The sequence below is a fragment of the Oncorhynchus keta genome, chromosome 1, assembly GCF_023373465.1.
Source record: "Oncorhynchus keta strain PuntledgeMale-10-30-2019 chromosome 1, Oket_V2, whole genome shotgun sequence".
NCBI classification, from domain to species: Eukaryota; Metazoa; Chordata; class Actinopteri; order Salmoniformes; family Salmonidae; genus Oncorhynchus; species Oncorhynchus keta.
In genome coordinates, this window is record NC_068421.1 from 72,116,417 (window position 1) to 72,136,010 (window position 19,594).

The following is a 19,594-nucleotide window of genomic DNA, read 5'->3' on the forward strand; positions in this document are numbered from 1 at the left end:
TCACAGCCACAGCCAGAGCCACAAAGTCAAAATTGTATATATAAAATCAGCTTTTTGGTCTTAATTTAAGGTCAGGGTTAGGCATAAGGTTAAGGATACGATTAGGTTTAAAATCACACTTTAAATAAAATAAATTGTAGAAATAGGCGGGGGGGCTCTGGTAACTAGTGACGACGCTAATCTATTTACAGTAACAGCGCTGTCCATTAGTCTAGCGGAGAAAGTTGCGATAAACTTGTTTCCTTCACCGATACATTAATAAAACCAAGACGTGTATATTTACGTTTTCGCTCCGGTAACTAACACGCCCTTGGTAATTATCGCTTGTTTAAAACAATAGAATTATATATAAATACAGCAACAATTTGTCCACAAACTGCAGAGTACGACGTTGAAATCAGACTACAGCTCCTTGCTAACACCGCATTCTATGGTATGATTGGGCGACATCCTAGCCCCAGCCAATAGCGTTTAGACTACTGTCAGCCCAGATATAGGAAAATAAGAGTAGATTGAGTAGAAAATCCTGTTTTTGTCTGGGTCATATCCTGAACTCTGTGATTCACATAAACCTATATCCATTGGTCACATGAATGTAGTCTTTATTGTAAATCAAAACAACAGACAATGCATCATTTAGGTGATTTGTTTTATTTCGTCTGTAACAAACGATCTCCATGACAAATCAGACAAAATTCAATGTTTTAATTGATTAACATTTTTTTTGAGTACAAAGATCTTATAAAACTCCACCACTATTTAATTTCCTTGTGCACTGACACACTAATAACCTCTATACAACTTCATTACTATACAATAAGTATGCCCTCATTTGCTTTATAGATGGAAATCTGTAATAATACAATAATAAAGTATTCAATCAAGCTGAAACAGTTAGATGCTGTGAACAGGTCCCATGTTGGTCTTAAGGATATATATCAATGCATGCCTCATCCATATTACTGACTATCAAACCATTACTATGGACTACAATATATGTACAAATATACTTCCCACAGGGCAATATAACATCAGTTCGTGGTCAAGAGAGAACCTGAAAATGATAAATGAAATACAGAAATAAAACATTAACTGACTTTTAAAATATTTCCTGTATATAGTACGCTTACTTACTTGATCGTGTAGTTCATAATTCCTATTCTTATTTCTCATGTTTTTTTTCTATTAATACATTGTTATTGAAAGCCCATTGTTGGGTTTTGAGTTTGCAAGAAAATAATTTCACTGTGCTTGTGCATGCGACATTAAAACTTGAATAGTGTTTGATTTGGGTCTCAGCCTATAACTGAACAACCTATAAAGATGGCCAATAATGACACCAGAATGTGAATAATAAGGTCCAGGGGCGAAGGTTGCTGAGAAGAAGGAGAAGGCCCCTGAGTAAAGTTTCATCTGTGTGTGATTGTTGGAAGCAGGACATCAAAACTAAGCCTGTAGACCACGAAGACAGGAGACAGGTTGATAACATATTGAAGTCATTTAGGGTTCAAACCTAAAGCTAATTGTGAAAGAATTGCATAATCATAATAGCTACTATAGTAACGGTCTTGTTGTACAACAACTGTCCTTGTGTGCAGTTGAGATTGTCTGAAATCATTCTGACTGATTATCATCCTCACCTTAACTCTATTCAGAAACCCTCTAATCACCGTTCAGCTCTCACTCTCTTTCAACAGAGATACATCATAAACAGTTGTCCTGTTCAGAACAACTGTGCATTTTAACACATTCAATACAACACAATGATAGCTTAGAACATTTGTTATCAAGGTAGCAAACACACTAACCATTTTAAAAATCTTTCTCTCTAGAAGCATCGTTTCCTACAATTCCCTTTCCAAAGACCCATCAAAACATAGTTAGCACATCCTCTCCCCTACAGTCTGGATCCTGATTAGCACCATAATCTGCTCAGTATGGACTGAACATGAACCATGCAGTTTATTTATAATCTGTTCAGTATGGACTGAACATGGATCATCGGTAATGCATTTTATTTATAATCTGCTCAGTATGGACTGAACATTGACCAGCACTAATGCAGTTTATTTATAATCTGCTCAGTATGGACTGAACATGGACCATAAGTAATGCAGCTGATTTACGATCTGATTTGGACAGTTATTTTGTCACAAATATGAATGAGAACCAACATTTGTACACCCCACATTGCACAAAGCCTACTGTCATTTTCTGAAACTACTCTCGACTGAGATGTTTAACGAAATACAAAACTGAATCTAGAAAATTGCACAACGTACAACTTTGTACAAATTTTCCCATGCAAAAAGAAGCTGATCAGTATCCAAATATATAAACAGAAAGCAAACTGAAATATAAACAATACATAAATATCAATACAAAATATTACTATTTGAGATTTAACAAGATCTATTGAAGTACATTACACACCAATGTCTTTGAGCACTCTTGGTCAAATATCACTGGCAGACAATGTGGCAAAGTGTACTGCCAGAGAGTACTATAGCTGAGATATGGTCGAATGATGGTTATTGCCTGTTATGAATTTGTTCATCACTTGTAACTCTTTACTCAAAGCCAACATGTTATATTGCATGCATTAACATGCATTATATGACACATTGTCAACAGATTCAAAATGGATGATAGTAACTCAGGATCATGTAAAGAGTCATATAATGCATTGACTACATTACCATTATCCCTGTTAGCTCTAAGCAAAGTGTACAAAGAAACGATCAGTGACTGAGATGAATAACCTTGCAAAATAAAAATAAAACTTTTAATGTATCAAAATTCTCCAAACTGAACACTGATGGTTTGCTTAATGAAGACATCTGATTTACATTCAAGTAGTCTTCTTAAAGAAAACACAATTGAATTCATAGACGTGGCATTACATTACACTGCATTAAACAAGGTGGAAACGTCATACTTATTTCTAGCACCATTTGGAATAAATTATACATTTTCAAAAGTGCAGAACTTTCATTGCTAGATTTCACTTTTACTTCTCTAGCTGAGACAACGGACAGCCATTTGTAATTTTTCTGTGCATCAAAAGTTGAACTGAGTTGACCCTTTGACTTATAGACCGATGCTTAATTTGTTGTTGATGCGTCTGTCAGTCTGTGTGTGTGTGTGCTGGCCCAGGGGTTCGGGCCCTAAGCTTGGCTTTCCAGCAGCACTCGGTAAATCTCCTGGAAGGAAGGCCTCTCCTTGGTGTTCCTTCTCCAACAACACAGCATGATCTTATACAAAGAGTCAGGACACAGCACTGGCTGGGGCAGGTAGATCTACAACAGATAGACAAGACAATCAGGTACAATACAGTAGAACATAGGCAGGTACATCTGCAGCAAAAGAGAGTGAGTCAGTTTGAGTGTGTCTCTCACCTGTCGTTTCTGGTCTCTGAAGAACTCCCCAGTGTTCTCTATGACCTGTTCATCAGTCAGCTGGGAGTAAGGCTGCTCCTTACAGAAGGTCAGGGTCTCCCACAGTGTCACCCCAAACGCCCACACGTCACTGGCTGTGGTGAACTTACCCTGGGAGTGAAGAGGCAGAACAACAGACATTAGGCTACATGCGTTATTGAGTTTAGATGATCTGTAGGAGCTTAAAAAGGGGATAGTTCAACTGATAACCAAAGCCCTCATTCACAGGCCCATTACAGTAAACATACACTGAGTATACCATAGATTAGGAACACCCCCCTGCCGGCCTGTTGACTCCAATGCTTCCCACAGTTGTGTCAAGTTGGCTGGATGCCCTTTGGGTGGTGGACTACTCTTGATACACACAGGAAACTGTTAAGTGTGAAAAACCCAGAAGCGCTGCAGTTCTTGACACAAACCGGTGCGCCTGACACAGACTACCATACCCCGTTCAAAAGCACTCAAATCATTTGTCTTGCTCATTCACCTTCTGAATGTCGCACATACACAGTTTGTCTCAATTGTCTCAAGGCTTAAAATGTCTTCTTCAACCTGTCTCCTCCCTTCATCTACACTGATTGAAGTGGAAAAAACATTATGAACAAACTATGTTTGATTCCACACTTGAGACTCTGACTCTATTGGTTACACAGGCTTTTGGCCTCCCATCCTGTTCTAACCACCTCTTGTCGGCTTAGTATTCATGTTACCTGATGAAATTGCTGTACAATATGATCTTGTTGCCATCTAATGCACATTCAAAAGTCATAAATCAGCACTGCAGAGCTCTTCCTGTCCTATGCCGTGCCTTGATTCATGTCTGGCCCATCTACTGTTGCTAGCCTCAATTCTGACTTGTGGTCTGTGTTAACCTTTCTGGTTCGAACCTTTTCCGGCAAGACAGATCTTCCAAAGGTGGGGGAGTGGCAATCTTAACCAAGCATCACCTTCAGTGCTCGGTTGTCTCCACCAAGTTTGTCCCCAAACAATTTGATATGCAGGTTTTAAGCATTAAACTTTCAAATAGCTCTTTGTTGACTGTTGCTGGGTGCTATCGTCCTCCATCAGCACCAGCCTTTACCCTACCTGCCCCAAGCTCTCTCCTGGCCCCTTACACTAAGTCTGAATTTGTCCTGCTAGGTGACCTAAACTGGGACATGCTTAAACCACCTGACCAAGTCCTAAAGCAATGGGACTCCCTAAATCTTTCTTTAATGAGCAAGCGTTCCTTCATGATCTGGCCTCTGTAAATGGGAATAGAATCAGCTTGATCCCCTCTGTTTAAGACACTTGGGCCTTCTTTTTTTGGATATTTTCAGCAGTATTATTAACAAAGAGGCCCCCCATAAAGAAAATGAGAATTAAAAACAGGTTCAGCCCCTGGTTCGACCGGGATCTTGCAGAGTTACTCCACCTCAAGAATTGCATTTGGCGAAAGGCTCGGCACACGCATACTCAGGGTGACTGGCTATCGTTCAGGCAAATGAGAAATAAGTGGACTCAGGCTATCCGGAAGGCCAAAGTTAGTTACTTTAAAGGAGCAGTTCTCTCTCTGTGGGTCTAACCCCAAGAAATTCTGGAAAATGGTTAAAGACCTGGAGAATAAACCCTCCTCCTCACAGCTGCCCATGTCCCTTAAAGTTGATGATGTGGTTGTTACTGACAATAAGCACATGGCTGAGCTCTTTAATCACAACTGACCACATTAAGTCAGGATTACTATTTGACTCGCCATGCCTCCTTGCAGGTCCAACATTTCCTCATCTCCCACCCCTTCTAACGCGACTAGCCCCGATGCTGCTCCCCCTTTTTCCCCTGCCCCGCTACAAACCTTTTCCCCACAGGCGGTCACTGAGTCCGAGGTTCTAAAGGAGCTCCTTAAACTTGACCCCCAAAAAACATCTGGGTCAGATGGTTTAGACCCTTTCTTCTTTAAGGTTGTCTGTCTCTCCTCTCTGGGGAGGTTCCCATTGCTTGGAAGGCAGCCACATTTCGTCCTTTATTTAAAGGGGTAGATCAAGCTGATCCTAACTGTTATATGCCTATTTTTATTTGCCCGGTTATCAAGTGTTGGAAAAATTTGTCAATAATCAACTGACTCGCTTTCTTGATGTCTATAGTATTCTCTCAGGTATGCAATCTGGTTTCCGCTCAGGTGATGGATGTGTCACTGCAACCTTAAAGGTCCTCAATGATGTCGCCATTGCCCTTGAACCTAAGCAATGTTGTCCTGCTATTTTTATTGACTTGGCCAAAGATTTTGATACGGTAGACCATTCCATTCTTGTGGGCCGGCCAAGGAGTATTGGGGTCTCCGAGGGGTCTTTGGCCTGGTTTGCTAACTACCTCTCTCAAAGAGTGCAGTGTATAAAGTCAGAACATCTGCCGTCTCAGCCAGTGGCTGTTTTTTATTTTTTATTTTATTTCACCTTTATTTAACCAGGTAGGCAAGTTGAGAACAAGTTCTCATTTACAATTGCGACCTGGCCAAGATAAAGCAAAGCAGTTCGACAGATACAACGACACAGAGTTACACATGGAGTAAAACAAACATACAGTCAATAATACAGTATAAACAAGTCTATATACAATGTGAGCAAATGAGGTGAGAAGGGAGGTAAAGGCAAAAAAGGCCCTGGTGGCAAAGTAAATACAATATAGCAAGTAAAACACTGAAATGGTAGTTTTGCAATGGAAGAATGTGCAAAGTAGAAATAAAAATAATGGGGTGCAAAGGAGCAAAATAATAAATAAATGAAATACAGTTGGGAAAGAGGTAGTTGTTTGGGCTAAATTATAGGTGGGCTATGTACAGGTGCAGTAATCTGTGAGCTGCTCTGACAGTTGGTGCTTAAAGCTAGTGAGGGAGATAAGTGTTTCCAGTTTCAGAGATTTTTGTAGTTCGTTCCAGTCATTGGCAGCAGAGAACTGGAAGGAGAGGCGGCCAAAGAAAGAATTGGTTTTGGGGGTGACTAGAGAGATATACCTGCTGGAGCGTGTGCTACAGGTGGGAGATGCTATGGTGACCAGCGAGCTGAGATAAGGGGGGACTTTACCTAGCAGGGTCTTGTAGATGACATGAGGCCAGTGGGTTTGGCGACGAGTATGAAGCGAGGGCCAGCCAACGAGAGCGTACAGGTCGCAATGGTGGGTAGTATATGGGGCTTTGGTGACAAAACGGATTTCACTGTGATAGACTGCATCCAATTTGTTGAGTAGGGTATTGGAGGCTATTTTGTAAATGACATCGCCAAAGTCGAGGATTGGTAGGATGGTCAGTTTTACAAGGGTATGTTTGGCAGCATGAGTGAAGGATGCTTTGTTGCGAAATAGGAAGCCAATTCTAGATTTAACTTTGGATTGGAGATGTTTTATATGGGTCTGGAAGAAGAGTTTACAGTCTAACCAGACACCTAAGTATTTGTAGTTGTCCACGTATTCTAAGTCAGAGCCGTCCAGAGTAGTGATGTTGGACAGGCGGGTAGGTGCCGGTAGCGATCGGTTGAAGAGCATGCATTTAGTTTTACTTGTATTTAAGAGCAATTGGAGGCCACTGAAGGAGAGTTGTATGGCATTGAAGCTTGCCTGGAGGGTTGTTAACACAGTGTCCAAAGAAGGGCCAGAAGTATACAGAATGGTGTCGTCTGCGTAGAGGTGGATCAGAGACTCACCAGCAGCAAGAGCGACCTCATTGATGTATACAGAGAAGAGAGTCGGTCCAAGAATTGAACCCTGTGGCACCCCATAGAGACTGCCAGAGGTCCGGACAGCAGACCCTCCGATTTGACACACTGAACTCTATCAGAGAAGTAGTTGGTGAACCAGGCGAGGCAATCATTTGAGAAACCAAGGCTGTCGAGTCTGCCGATGAGGATGTGGTGATTGACAGAGTCGAAAGCCTTGGCCAGATCAATGAATACGGCTGCACAGTAATGTTTCTTATCGATGGCGGTTAAGATATCGTTTAGGACCTTGAGCGTGGCTGAGGTGCACCCATGACCAGCTCTGAAACCAGATTGCATAGCAGAGAAGGTATGGTGAGATTTGAAATGGTCGGTAATCTGTTTGTTGACTTGGCTTTCGAAGACCTTAGAAAGGCATGGTAGGATAGATATAGGTCTGTAGCAGTTTGGGTCAAGAGTGTCCCCCCCTTTGAAGAGGGGGATGACCGCAGCTGCTTTCCAATCTTTGGGAATCTCAGACGACACGAAAGAGAGGTTGAACAGGCTAGTAATAGGGGTGGCAACAATTTCGGCAGATAATTTTAGAAAGAAAGGGTCCAGATTGTCTAGCCCGGCTGATTTGTAGGGGTCCAGATTTTGCAGCTCTTTCAGAAAATCAGCTGAACGGATTTGGGAGAAGGAGAAATGGGGAAGGCTTGGGCGAGTTGCTGTTGGGGGTGCAGTGCTGTTGACCGGGGTAGGAGTAGCCAGGTGGAAAGCATGGCCAGCCGTAGAAAAATGCTTATTGAAATTCTCAATTATGGTGGATTTATCAGTGGTGACAGTGTTTCCTATCTTCAGTGCAGTGGGCAGCTGGGAGGAGGTGTTCTTATTCTCCATGGACTTTACAGTGTCCCAGAACTTTTTTGAGTTAGTGTTGCTTGAAAAAGCTAGCTTTGGCTTTTCTAACTGCCTGTGTATAATGGTTTCTAGCTTCCCTGAACAGCTGCATATCACGGGGGCTGTTCGATGCTAATGCAGAACGCCATAGGATGTTTTTGTGTTGGTTAAGGGCAGTCAGGTCTGGGGAGAACCAAGGGCTATATCTGTTCCTGGTTCTACATTTCTTGAATGGGGCATGTTTATTTAAGATGGTTAGGAAGGCATTTAAAAAAAATATCCAGGCATCCTCTACTGACGGGATGAGATCAATATCCTTCCAGGATACCCCGGCCAGGTCGATTAGAAAGGCCTGCTCGCTGAAGTGTTTCAGGGAGCGTTTTACAGTGATGAGTGGAGGTCGTTTGACCGCTGACCCATTATGGATGCAGGCAATGAGGCAGTAATCTCTGAGATCTTGGTTGAAGACAGCAGAGGTGTATTTAGAGGGGAAGTTGGTTAGGATGATATCTATGAGGGTGCCCGTGTTTAAGGCTTTGGGGAGGTACCTGGTAGGTTCATTGATAATTTGTGTGAGATTGAGGGCATCAAGTTTAGATTGTAGGATGGCTGGGCTGTTAAGCATGTTACAGTTTAGGTCGCCTAGCAGCACGAGCTCTGAAGATAGATGGGGGGCAATCAGTTCACATATCGTGTCCAGAGCACAGCTGGGGGCAGAGGGTGGTCTATAGCAGGCGGCAACGGTGAGAGACTTGTTTTTAGAGAGGTGGATTTTTAAAAGTAGAAGTTCCCTGTCACCAAGGGAGTACCACAAGGCTCGATCCTAGGCCCTACGCTCATCTCAATTTACATCAAGAACATAGCTCAGGCACTAGGGAGCTCTTTCATCCATTTATATGCAGATGATACAGTCTTATACTCAGCTGACCCTTCCCCGGATTTTGTGTTAAACGCACTACAACAAAGCTTTCTTGTGTTCTCTTAGTGTTCTCTGCCCTTAACCTTGTTCTGAACACCTCTAAAACAAAGGTCATGTGGTTTGGTAAGAAGAATGCCCCTCTCCCCACCAGTGTGATTACTACCTCTGAGGGTTTAGAGCTTGAGGTAGTCACTTCACACAAGTACTTGGGAGTATGGCTAGACTGTGCACTGTCCTTCTGTCAGCACATATCAAAGCTGCAGGCTAAAGTTAAATCTAGACTTGATTTCCTCTATCGTAATCGCTCCTCTTTCACCCCAGCTGCCAAACTAATCCTGATTCGGATGACCATCCTAACCATGCTAGATTACGGAGACGTAATTTATAGATCGGCAGGTAAGGGTGCTCTCGTGAGGCTAGATGTTCTTTACCATTCGGCCATCCGATTTGCCACCAATGCTCCTTATAGGACACCTCACTGCACTCTATACTCCTCTGTAAACTGGTCATCTCTGTATACCCGTCTCTGTAGACTCACTGGTCGATGCTTATTTATAAAACCCTCTTAGATAGGGGGAGGCCTGAGATATTTACTGCAGCCCACATCCTTCACATACAACACCCGTTCTGCCAGTCGCATCCCTGGGTCTCTCCTCTTTTCAGTTCACTGCAGCTAGCGACTGGAACGAGCTGCAACAAACACTCAAACTCAACAGTTTTATCTCAATCTCTTCATTCAAAGACTCAATCATGGACACTCTTACTGACAGTTGTGGCTGCTTTGCATGATGTATTGTTGTCTCTACCTTCTTGCCCTTGTGCTGTTGTCTGTGCCAAATAATGCTTGTACCATGTTTTGTGCCGCTACCATGTTGTGCTGCTGCCATGTTGTGCTGCTACCATGTTGTTGTCATGTAGCTACCATACTGTGATGTCATGTGTTGCTGCCATGCTATGTTCTTGTCTTAGGTCTCTTTTCTGTAGTGTTGTGTTGTCTCTTGTCGTGATGTGTGTTTTGTCCTATATTTTTACAATTTTTGCCAGCCCCCGTCCCTGCAGGAATCTTTTTGCTTTTTGCTAGGTCGTCATTGTAAATAAGAATTTGTTCTTAAATGACTTTCCTAGTTAAATAAAGGTAAAAAGAAAAAGAAAAAGTGAACTAAGGTATCTATTCCATATAAGACCACCAGGGGGCCACCACGTCTCACCAGCTTCTCCCTCCCTCCCTCCCTCAGTCCTACCAGCAGTATGCTCTCCCAGGACATCCATCGTATGGGCAGCACGGCCCGGCCCTGGATGCGGTAGTAGTCTCCACTGTACAGGTTCCTGCTCATGCCAAAGTCAGCAATCTTGATGGTGTAGTTCTTCCCCACCAGACAGTTCCTCGTGGCCAGGTCTCTGTGGACAAAGTTAAGCGAGGAGAGGTACCTCATCCCTGAGGCAATCTGAGTGGCCATGTAGCGCAGGTCACTGTAGCTGGAGCAGAGGAGAGGCAGAGATGGAGAGAGAGAGAGTCAGCACCAGGAGAGGTGAAGAGATATACAGGATTACACACACACCCCTGTCCCAGCCTCCATCCCCTTTTCCCTACCCGACAGTGGTTACGTTGCTGATGAGTGCTAACTGTCCCTCAGGTTCATGGCGGGACAGGAACTGGTTGAGGTCACCATTCTCCATGTACTCTGTGATCATGCAGAGGGGGTCGCTGCAGATACACACGGCCAGCAGACGGATAATGTTGGGGTCCTTCAGACGTGACATGATCTTAATCTCCTTCAGGAAGTCATTCCTGATTATAACACAGAGGTCAGCGGTTAGAGGTCAGTAGGGAGACAGAGCTTTGAATGATAAATAGGAATTAATCCCAAAACACACAGATAAAACATGTGCTGGAAAAATCACTCAAAACATGTCTACGTTGTCAATACATTTGGGAGCAGCAGAGGCAGACATTCACTGTGTTCTCTAATCAGGAGTGTGCTTCCCCCTCACCTGGCGTTTTTGTTAGCATCTGCTCTGAGCATCTTAACAGCAACCAGTACTGGCTGGTTGTCACTGATGTTGAAGGAGAAATCCTCATCTATAAACTCCTTCATGCCCTCTGCCTCACACAAGTGGACCTGTAGGGAGACGGAACATGGAGACTCTTATCAACGCACTACATCTAGTGGTCACTAACAATGGTTCTGAAGAGCCTGGAGACTCTGATCAACACACAACATCTAGTGGTCACTAACGATGGTTCTGATGAGCCTGGAGACTCTGATCAACACACGACATCTAGTGTTCACTAATGATGGTTCTAACGATGGTTCTGAAGAGCCTGGAGACTCTGATCAACACACGATATCTAGTGTTCACTAATGATGGTTCTGAAGAGCCACAAAGGTTGTGCAAGCTTTTTCTTCAGCCTAAATCACCAGAATAATCTAATTAATGACCCTGATCAATATTGTGCATAAGAAATGAGAAGTGCATAAGAAATGAGTTGAATTAATGTAAATCTAACATGGCATTGATTACTATGTAATGTCCAGAGAGCACAAACCTCTCCAAACTGTCCCTCGCCCAGCTTCTCTTTGAAGGTGAGCAGTTTCCTGGGGAACTCTTCCACTGCCACGTCCTTCCCTGACAGCAGGTCCATGGTTAAAGCAGGGACCGCGTACGTGTTGCCCCCGGTTACGCCCTGCAGGTTGACGATGTCTGCCTCGGCATAGTGAGGGACTCCGTCCTGGGCAACTGTTGCAGTGGGAGCCTTGGAGGCTGTCACTGCTGTGCTGGTCAAAACTGATGCCAGAGAAAAGAGTTGAAGGTAGATTTAGCAATATGACATCATCATACACAATGGGGTGACTTCATGCTTACAGAATGAGCAGACATGATCATTTTTCAACCTCCTTAATTCAACTCTCTCATGTCTTTTCTGGTCATTTAAACTCTGCCTTGTGTGTCTGGTTTACTCACCGGCATCCTTGGAGGTGTGGGAGAACTCAGGTAGCATGCGTATGAGTCGTGATGGTTCCTGGTAGTCAGGGCCCAGGGGGAAGATACGCTCGTAGGTGGAGCTAGACTCCTGCTCGCTGGGTGCTGACGATGATGTTGGGTTGTTGTTGTGGCTGTAGGCGAATGTCTCGCTCTGTAGTGACAGACTAGCAGTTAGTTCATCGTCCAGCATCCGCCGCGAGGCCTAGAATAAAGGATGCTGGGGTAAAGAGACACATCTGACCAGCCTTGATTGATCAACACGTGGTAGGATTTATTTACCCAACTTTTAATAATATTTTACATTTCCGGATAGTAACAAACAGTCACAATAACTAACGTTCACAATTCAGAGAAATGGAGCATCAAAATGCTTTTTTGACTCAGGAAAAACTCATTTGTATGTATGTGTGACCAGGTGGTATCTCTCACCTTCTCCAGCATCTTCTGCCAGACCTGCCTCCAGAGGATGATGACAATGATGGCGACAAGGATTAGAATGATGGCCACCAGGCAGACAATCAGAATTCTGGTGTTGCTGTCATCTATTTTGTGGGTGGGGTCATCCCCTGGGGAGGGGATAGAGGAAGACATGATTTGATTGGATTACATAATTAAAGCAGGAAATGCTTTGCATGAAATGCATTGCTCACGGGTGGGAGTGTGTGTTACAGCTTGTGTTTGTGTGATGCATGTGGAGTGGGCACTGACCTGGTTGAGTGCTAGTGGGGGGGCTGCTGCCGGTCTTGGGTGGTGCCAGGGTAGTGTTGTACATGGCTGTGTCTGGAAGAGCAGAGACAGATGTGAATCACAACAAAGAACAGATAATAGTTTACAGATTCATATTGAAAGGGGTGTTCTATATACATGAGCTGGAGGTGATCTGAGGTGTGTGTACCGGTACACATGTTTACCTGACTGGAAGGTGATTTCGCTAAACATCATCCAGGCTTCAGCAAAGTAGAACTGGCACTTGATTGCGCTGGCCATATGATTGGCCAGAGAGATGGTGACGAAGCGGGCGCTGAGATTGACGTCATCCACCACGGGACTAAAGGAAAGGGGCGTGGCCTCCCAGTCAGCCTCAGAACGGAAGTAACACACCACCTGGCGGAATGCCTTGACATGCTTCATGAACATGTTGTTACAGTGCACCTAGAAACAGAGAAAGAGAGAGACAGAAAGAGAGAGGGAAGAGCAAGAGGAGTATATGTTGTTACAGTGAAACAGGTTATTACAGTCAACCTGCAGGAAAAACGTTTTAGGGCGATGGAAATAGGGTCAAGCTGAAAGATTTGGAAATGCAATGCCTGTTATTTGGGAGGTGGTGAACACTTGAAATACCAGCTGGAGTAGCAAGAAATGGGACTCCAGAGTGGCGCAGCGGTCTAAGGCACTGTATCTCAATGCTAGAGGCGTCACTACAGACCCTGGTTAGATTCCAGTCTGTACCACATCACGCGCACAATTGGCCCAGTGTCCTCCGGTTTAGGGTTTGGCTGGAGTAGGCCGTCATTGTAAATAAGAATTTGTTCGTAACTGACTTATTACCTAGTTAATAAATAAAGGTTACGTTATATATAAATAAATAAAGGTTACGTTTAAAAAGAGGTTGTCTGCCTCCCCCCAATCCTTTCACACACACCTTCATGGTGGTGAAATTGCGAGTGCGGTCAAACTCGAACATGATCTCCACGTATCCATTGGGAAAGCTCTCATTAGTCCATCCCACGTAGTCGTAACCAGGCCACACATTGTAGACGTGGCTGTGGGTGAAGTCATCTAATCCACACATTCCATCAGTCAGCTGGCCTAGCCCCTCCGTCATACTGGGGATGGAGAAGGAAAAGGAGAGAGGAGATGAAGATAGAGCTCAGTGTTGGAGTATTTTGAGGTAGTCAAAATACAAAGTAAAAATCTCTAGAAAACTTTGTTTCTGTGGTGAACAAAAGAGTCTGTGGCTGAACTATACTTTTAAGGAGACCTGGTGACATGTAAACAACTACTTGACAACCTTGCATCCCTCCACCCACCACTAGGTGGTAGCATCATATTATCCACCATCCTCAATATCTCATCTTGGCTGTGGTATCAAAACAGCCATTTTCTCTTCTTGGACTACTTTAACAGACTCAAACTCAGAGAGCGAGAGGAGAAAGAAAGAGAGAGAGGGAGAGAGACTTCCTGACTACTATAGCAGAGACAAACTGATGGCAGTGTCATGGAGGATATTGTTCAGCACACAGTGACTCAAACACTAACACAGAACGGAAGGATACCCAAATAGTCATTTATGCTCCCAAGAAGTCAGGTTTAATTCCAAAAACACTTAATCAAACTCTCCCACGCGTTCATGGATCAGAAGCCATCTGTGGGTGTAATTGTTTGTGTGTGTGTGTGTGTGTGTTCCTAACACTCCATTGCATAACTGCGCAGAGAAAAATGACGTGTGTGTGTGTGTGCGTGCGTGGCATAACCACAGTGATCCATGCCACGGTCTACATCCTGACAGAACTATGGCAACCAGGCAACAACAGGGCCAGTGTGGAACCAAGGCTCAGAGGTTGGTGAAGGAAAGACAAAAGGAGGAGGAGGAATAACAGAGAATGAGGTTGGATGAACCGAGAGAGGAGGGATATATTGAGAGGCGGAATGAGAAGGAGGAAAAAACAAGGACAAGGAGATGAAGGAAAAGAGAAAAGAAGAGCAGCAAGATGACGAGGGAGGTAGAGAAGGAAAAGGAGTTATGCACACCCACCTGTAGATGACGGCTCCATCATACACCGAGTCATTGAGGTGGACAGGCTGGCCTTCCAGACTCATCTGTTCTCCTGCTGGGGCGTTGTAGGACACCAGACCATCTGACATAGAGAGAGACTGCATTAGCCCACTGAGCTAAAGCCTAGGCAGCGAGTTTGCCCAACTCTGTCTACCTATGGCTCAGAGTAGGGAGCTCCTCCTCCTATCCCTTTCTCCTCTCCATCTGTCTTACCAAGCCACTCACAGCCGTAGAGCTCTACCCTCATGCAGACGTTCATGGAGTGGTCTGAGACGGGCATGAACCTCACGAAGCGGGCGATGATCGGAGGCTCCAGGTCCTTCAGCACAATGTCATATGCATTCCTGTTTCCCTCTATCACCTACAGCCATGAATCAATCAACCAATTAGCCTAAATAATAAGAAATAAATCACACATTCCAGTTCCCCTTAACCACCGGAGAGTGACGTCACAAATCACCAAAATTACCATTATCAATGTATTAACATTTTTATGTTCCTGTCCTCCTTGTCAATCATTAATCATGTAAATCAATAATCACCTGTTTGCCCTGTCTGTTCCTCCAGGAAATCCAGCGGCTGCCGTCACGGCTATATTTAATCTTGTACATCTGGGCGAACTCGTTGCCGATGCCCCCTGCGTGGCGGCCCTGTGTGCCCACCAGGGTGATGAAGTGGAGGGAACGCAGGTCTATCTGGAGGAACTCCTTTAGACTGTCTGGTTCAACCGTTATCTCTGGACACCACGCACCATCACCCTCCTCAAAGTCTAACCTGAGGGTGGGAGATAAAGGGGTGGAGAGTATGGGACAGAGAGGAGGGGGTGGAGAGGGTGGGAGATAAAGGGGTGGAGAGGATGGGACAGAGAGGAAGGGGTGAAGAGGGTGGGAGATAAAGGGGTGGAGAGGATGGGACAGAGAGGAAGGGGTGAAGAGGGTGGGAGAGAGGAGGGGGTGGATAAGGGAGGAGAGAGGGCAGGAGAGGGAGAGAACAGGAATAAAAAGGAGAGTAGAGAGAAAGGGAGGCGGTGAACACAGATAGAGAGAAAGGGAACAGAGAGAGAGAGATGGAGGGAAAGGGAAGAGAAAAGGGAGAGAGAGGTCAGTGGAAATTGTGGTGGGTGGATGTCAGTTCATACAGTCTGTTAAACAAACACATTTGTCGTAAATTAATGTGAAAGTGTTCATGTAGGGTTGAGCTGGCAGGGGAGAGGGGAGGCTAGCCAGAATAAAACTATGCTGTCCAGAACAGAACCTAGATTACATCAGTCTAAAAATGAGAGCAGGCCACCCATTCTCCAACAAGCACACATGCACACGCAATAACTCTCTCTCTCTGTTTCTTATTTTTCTCTCTCGCTATTTCCAGGCTGAACCATGTGGGCTTTTTACACACAGGGAGCAGAAACTGATACCCAGTAAACTGAAAACACACACACAGAATCTTGAAAACTGTTTGTGAGTGTATATGAATGTGCATGAGTGTTTGTGTGTGTAGTTGTGGGGGAGCCTGCATGTGTCCAGTCAACAATCGAAATTGAGAGGTATTTATGGATGTGTATGTGTGTTTGTGTGTGTCATTGGCGGCCAGTGCCACTTAAGATGAGGGAGGATGATAATTGTTGTCATGAGCATGGCCTTATTTCTATTACAGCATAATGGATGACTGTCATTCATATTCCATTCACCCAGATCAATGTAACATCAATAGGTTTAGGCTATTACATGATACTCTAATTTCACCTATACACATTGTCGTGTCTCTGGCATCATTAAAGTGAAGACTGTTATTTTATCAAATCAATTCTCTGTAATTATTATTACGTGGTTAAACTAATCATGTAAATGTAATTAATTACGAAGTTGGGGCACCAAGGAAAATCTTCAGATTACAAAGTTATAATTTTCCTAATATAACTCTTCTAATTAATAAATAATTATTTACCTCACGTTGTTGGTTATCTGCACAAACCCAGCTTTTACTATGAAACATCCATACACCAATTGTCTTAATAATTTATTTACTAACTAAGTAAATAATCACAGAAATGCATAAACAAACAAACAGTAGATATGGTTGCAAGGAAATGATAGGGGAGGTTGCCTAGTGGGCTAAGCCGATGTGACGGCTCGGTGAACAAACGGAAGTGGGTGTGGACTGATAAGGGCGGGAAAGACACAAATTAAATGCTAATCCTCTCCACACGAACGCTCACTCATTCGGGAATAATTGCAATCAATATATATTTACGCTCAGTGTGTCGTCGTGATCTCTGTTGGAACTGTCCGTCTTTCTTCAGAGTACCATTCAGAAATGTTCTCATGGTATAGATGTTTCGGCAGTTGTCGGTCTTCGCATCCCAGGTTGACATAATTTCTAGCTGCAGACTAATAATGAGTATCTAAGATTTGCTCTTATTCTGTCAGGATCGATAGTCTCAGAGTTGAACCATTTCCCGCGTGTAGCCAATGCTTCACGTGGTATGGTTAGGAATTCAACAACCATTACAACCTTAGCTTAAACTGAGATTTTTGTGGTCACTACTCAAACCTTTGCCCCCTCAGCTGACTGAGGTATGCACGGTCTGAAGAGGTTGTATTCGTAACAGTAGAAAAGTGCTGTTCTATGACACCAAATCATGTCTGTGCTCACGGGGCAGGCCAATGACTTAGTTAAACTTTAAAGGGAATACAATTATCTTTCATTGAAGGTTTAACATCACCTTACATCATTTCACAAATAGTTTAATCTTTCCTCTTTCATTTTATACAAGAATTAGATGCAAACCATAACTGAGAAAAGTACATATACAGAGATATAGTCATGTTTGTTTCCTGTCCTCTCTGAGGTCACCAAATGAAACACACTCGTCATACCCATCCCTTAAGTGTCCACGGACCATTCCCACAAGTGGACATTTTGTATCAAATCCTCATTTTGGGGATTTATGAGTTCGCCATGTGAAATCCTTTGTTCTCTCTGTGTCTCTTTCTGCATGGCCAGGGGGAGAGAGTCTCCTCCAGGAATTTACAACCTGAGATAACAGAACCTGGGTGTAGGAGGGAGAGAGGGGCCACTAGCTAAACCCAAAAAGGGCCACGTCATGATACCATCATGAGGTTGCTACAACCTAGCCTATGAATGAAAGTTTACAATGTAGCTGGGTGCACAGGTAGAGAGTAATCAAGGTGACAGACAGTGACACATTCAATACCGCCTTGCACACTCTTGGCTGCATCTAGACAATTTTGGGAGTAATCATTAGTCCAACAGTTGAAAATATGAATTTCTATTGGACAAATTCAGGTATATTTTTATCCCTGCATCTTTCCGTTAGCTTCCGTTTAAGAAACGTTTTCAACAGAATCGGCGTAGAGTTCACTTTCATAGCAGTCACATAAAAACAGCATTTGTTATATATATATATATATATAAAGTGGGGCAAAAAAGTATTTAGTCAGCAAAATTTGCAAATAAATGCATTAAAAAATCCTACAATGTGATTTTCTGGATTTTGTTTTCTCATTGTCTGTCATAGTTGAAGTGTACCTATGATGAAAATTACAGGCCTCTCTCATCTTTTTAAGTGGGAGAACTTGCACAATTGGTGGCTGACTAAATACTTTTTTGCCCCACTGTATATATAATTCCTTCCCACAACCATCTATGTGCTCTCCTCTCACCTTGTCTCTTTGCTTGTGGACTTGTGCACAACACATCAGTTGTCTGTAACCAGGCAAAAAAATACCTTTCCAACGAAACCCTCATATCATGACCACTACACAAATCCTACATCGTTGTCACATCATAGTAAGCATAGCTACTAGAACTAACTCATTAGTAAACCCACTACAATCATGCAGTACAGTGTACTGTCAGAAGGCAGATTAGCAGTTACACCGGTGGGCCGGTGGCAATGAATTAATAAAACCAAAAGCTTACCTTGACTTAGAAGAGTTCCCGTGTTGGATAGCCATTGCCTGCTAGCTAACATAGCATACCTCTCTTTTTGAGCCAGGTGTTTGAGTAGGCTAAACTAGCTAGCTGCATATGCTAGCTAAACGAAAGTTTTAAAAAATACAACCAAATATAGTTAGCGCTCTCTCTCTCTCTTGCTTCTCCTTAATTTAGGAATAAATTAATTTGTTCAAAACTGTTCAACTATTGTCTTCCTCTCTCTTTGAGTCAACTACTCACCACATTTTATGAACTGCACTGCAGTGCTAGCTAGCTTTAATTGATGCTTTCAGCAATAGATTCATTATCTGAACTTTTGATTGGATGGACAGCATGTCAGTTCATGCAGCAAGAGCTCTGATAGGTTGGAGGACGTCCTCTGGAAGTTGACATAATTACTGTGCAAGTCTATAGAAAGGGGTGAGAACCATGAGCCTCGTAGGTTTTATATTGAGGTCAATGTACCTAGAGGAAGACAGAAGCTAGCTGTCCACCGGCTACACCATGGTGTTACCCTACAGAGTGCTGTTGAGGATACTGTAGACCTTCAATGCAAAACAGTGTGTTTTAATCAGTTATTTGGTGATGTGAATATATTTAGCATAGTCTTATCTAAAAAGGATAACTTTAATGTTTCACTATTTTATTTGTATGAAATTCACTGAGGAGGATGGTACTCCCCTTCCTCCTCTGAGGAGCCTCCACTGTGGGTGTGTGTCCGCGCACATGTGTGTATACAGTACCTGCCGTATCTAGCAGCTGTAGACTCAGACCACTGACTGGAGGCAGAGATGTCTTCATCCTGAATTTGTCCTCCGGACATCCCCAGAGGGTACCGACACACACCTACAACACAACTCAGCTTTTAGTACAAGCATGCATGTGCGCACCCATGCAAATCCACACATATATGCAAAGCATATACAGTTGAAGTCTGACGTTTACATACAACTTAGCC

At 43.6% G+C, this 19,594-nt stretch overlaps 1 protein-coding gene across 5 annotated transcripts in view; it reads right to left on the reverse strand.

Moving 5' to 3' along the window:
* Positions 1-630: 630 nt before the first annotated feature.
* The window catches only part of LOC118392841 (discoidin domain-containing receptor 2), a 60,172-nt gene continuing 41,208 nt past the window's right edge, over positions 631-19,594 (reverse strand). Inside the window, exons 2-16 of one of the 5 annotated variants that reach the window (XM_052460521.1) lie at positions 19,380-19,482; positions 15,222-15,453; positions 14,893-15,040; positions 14,659-14,761; positions 13,546-13,729; positions 12,815-13,055; positions 12,612-12,683; positions 12,333-12,445; positions 11,883-12,054; positions 11,467-11,705; positions 10,911-11,038; positions 10,510-10,707; positions 10,160-10,394; positions 3,399-3,548; positions 631-3,299 (exon numbers count right to left, since the gene is read on the reverse strand). In XM_052460521.1, coding sequence (XP_052316481.1) covers positions 3,168-3,299; positions 3,399-3,548; positions 10,160-10,394; positions 10,510-10,707; positions 10,911-11,038; positions 11,467-11,705; positions 11,883-12,054; positions 12,333-12,445; positions 12,612-12,683; positions 12,815-13,055; positions 13,546-13,729; positions 14,659-14,761; positions 14,893-15,040; positions 15,222-15,453; positions 19,380-19,459 — 2,427 coding nt within the window. In that variant the 5' untranslated portion in view covers positions 19,460-19,482 and the 3' untranslated portion in view covers positions 631-3,167. Of the gene's footprint in view, positions 3,300-3,398; positions 3,549-10,159; positions 10,395-10,509; positions 10,708-10,910; positions 11,039-11,466; positions 11,706-11,882; positions 12,106-12,332; positions 12,470-12,611; positions 12,684-12,814; positions 13,056-13,545; positions 13,730-14,658; positions 14,762-14,892; positions 15,041-15,221; positions 15,454-18,621; positions 18,874-19,379; positions 19,483-19,594 lie in introns of those variants that run through there. The other 4 variants (XM_052460498.1, XM_052460514.1, XM_052460490.1 and 1 more) reach the window with 4 other exon arrangements.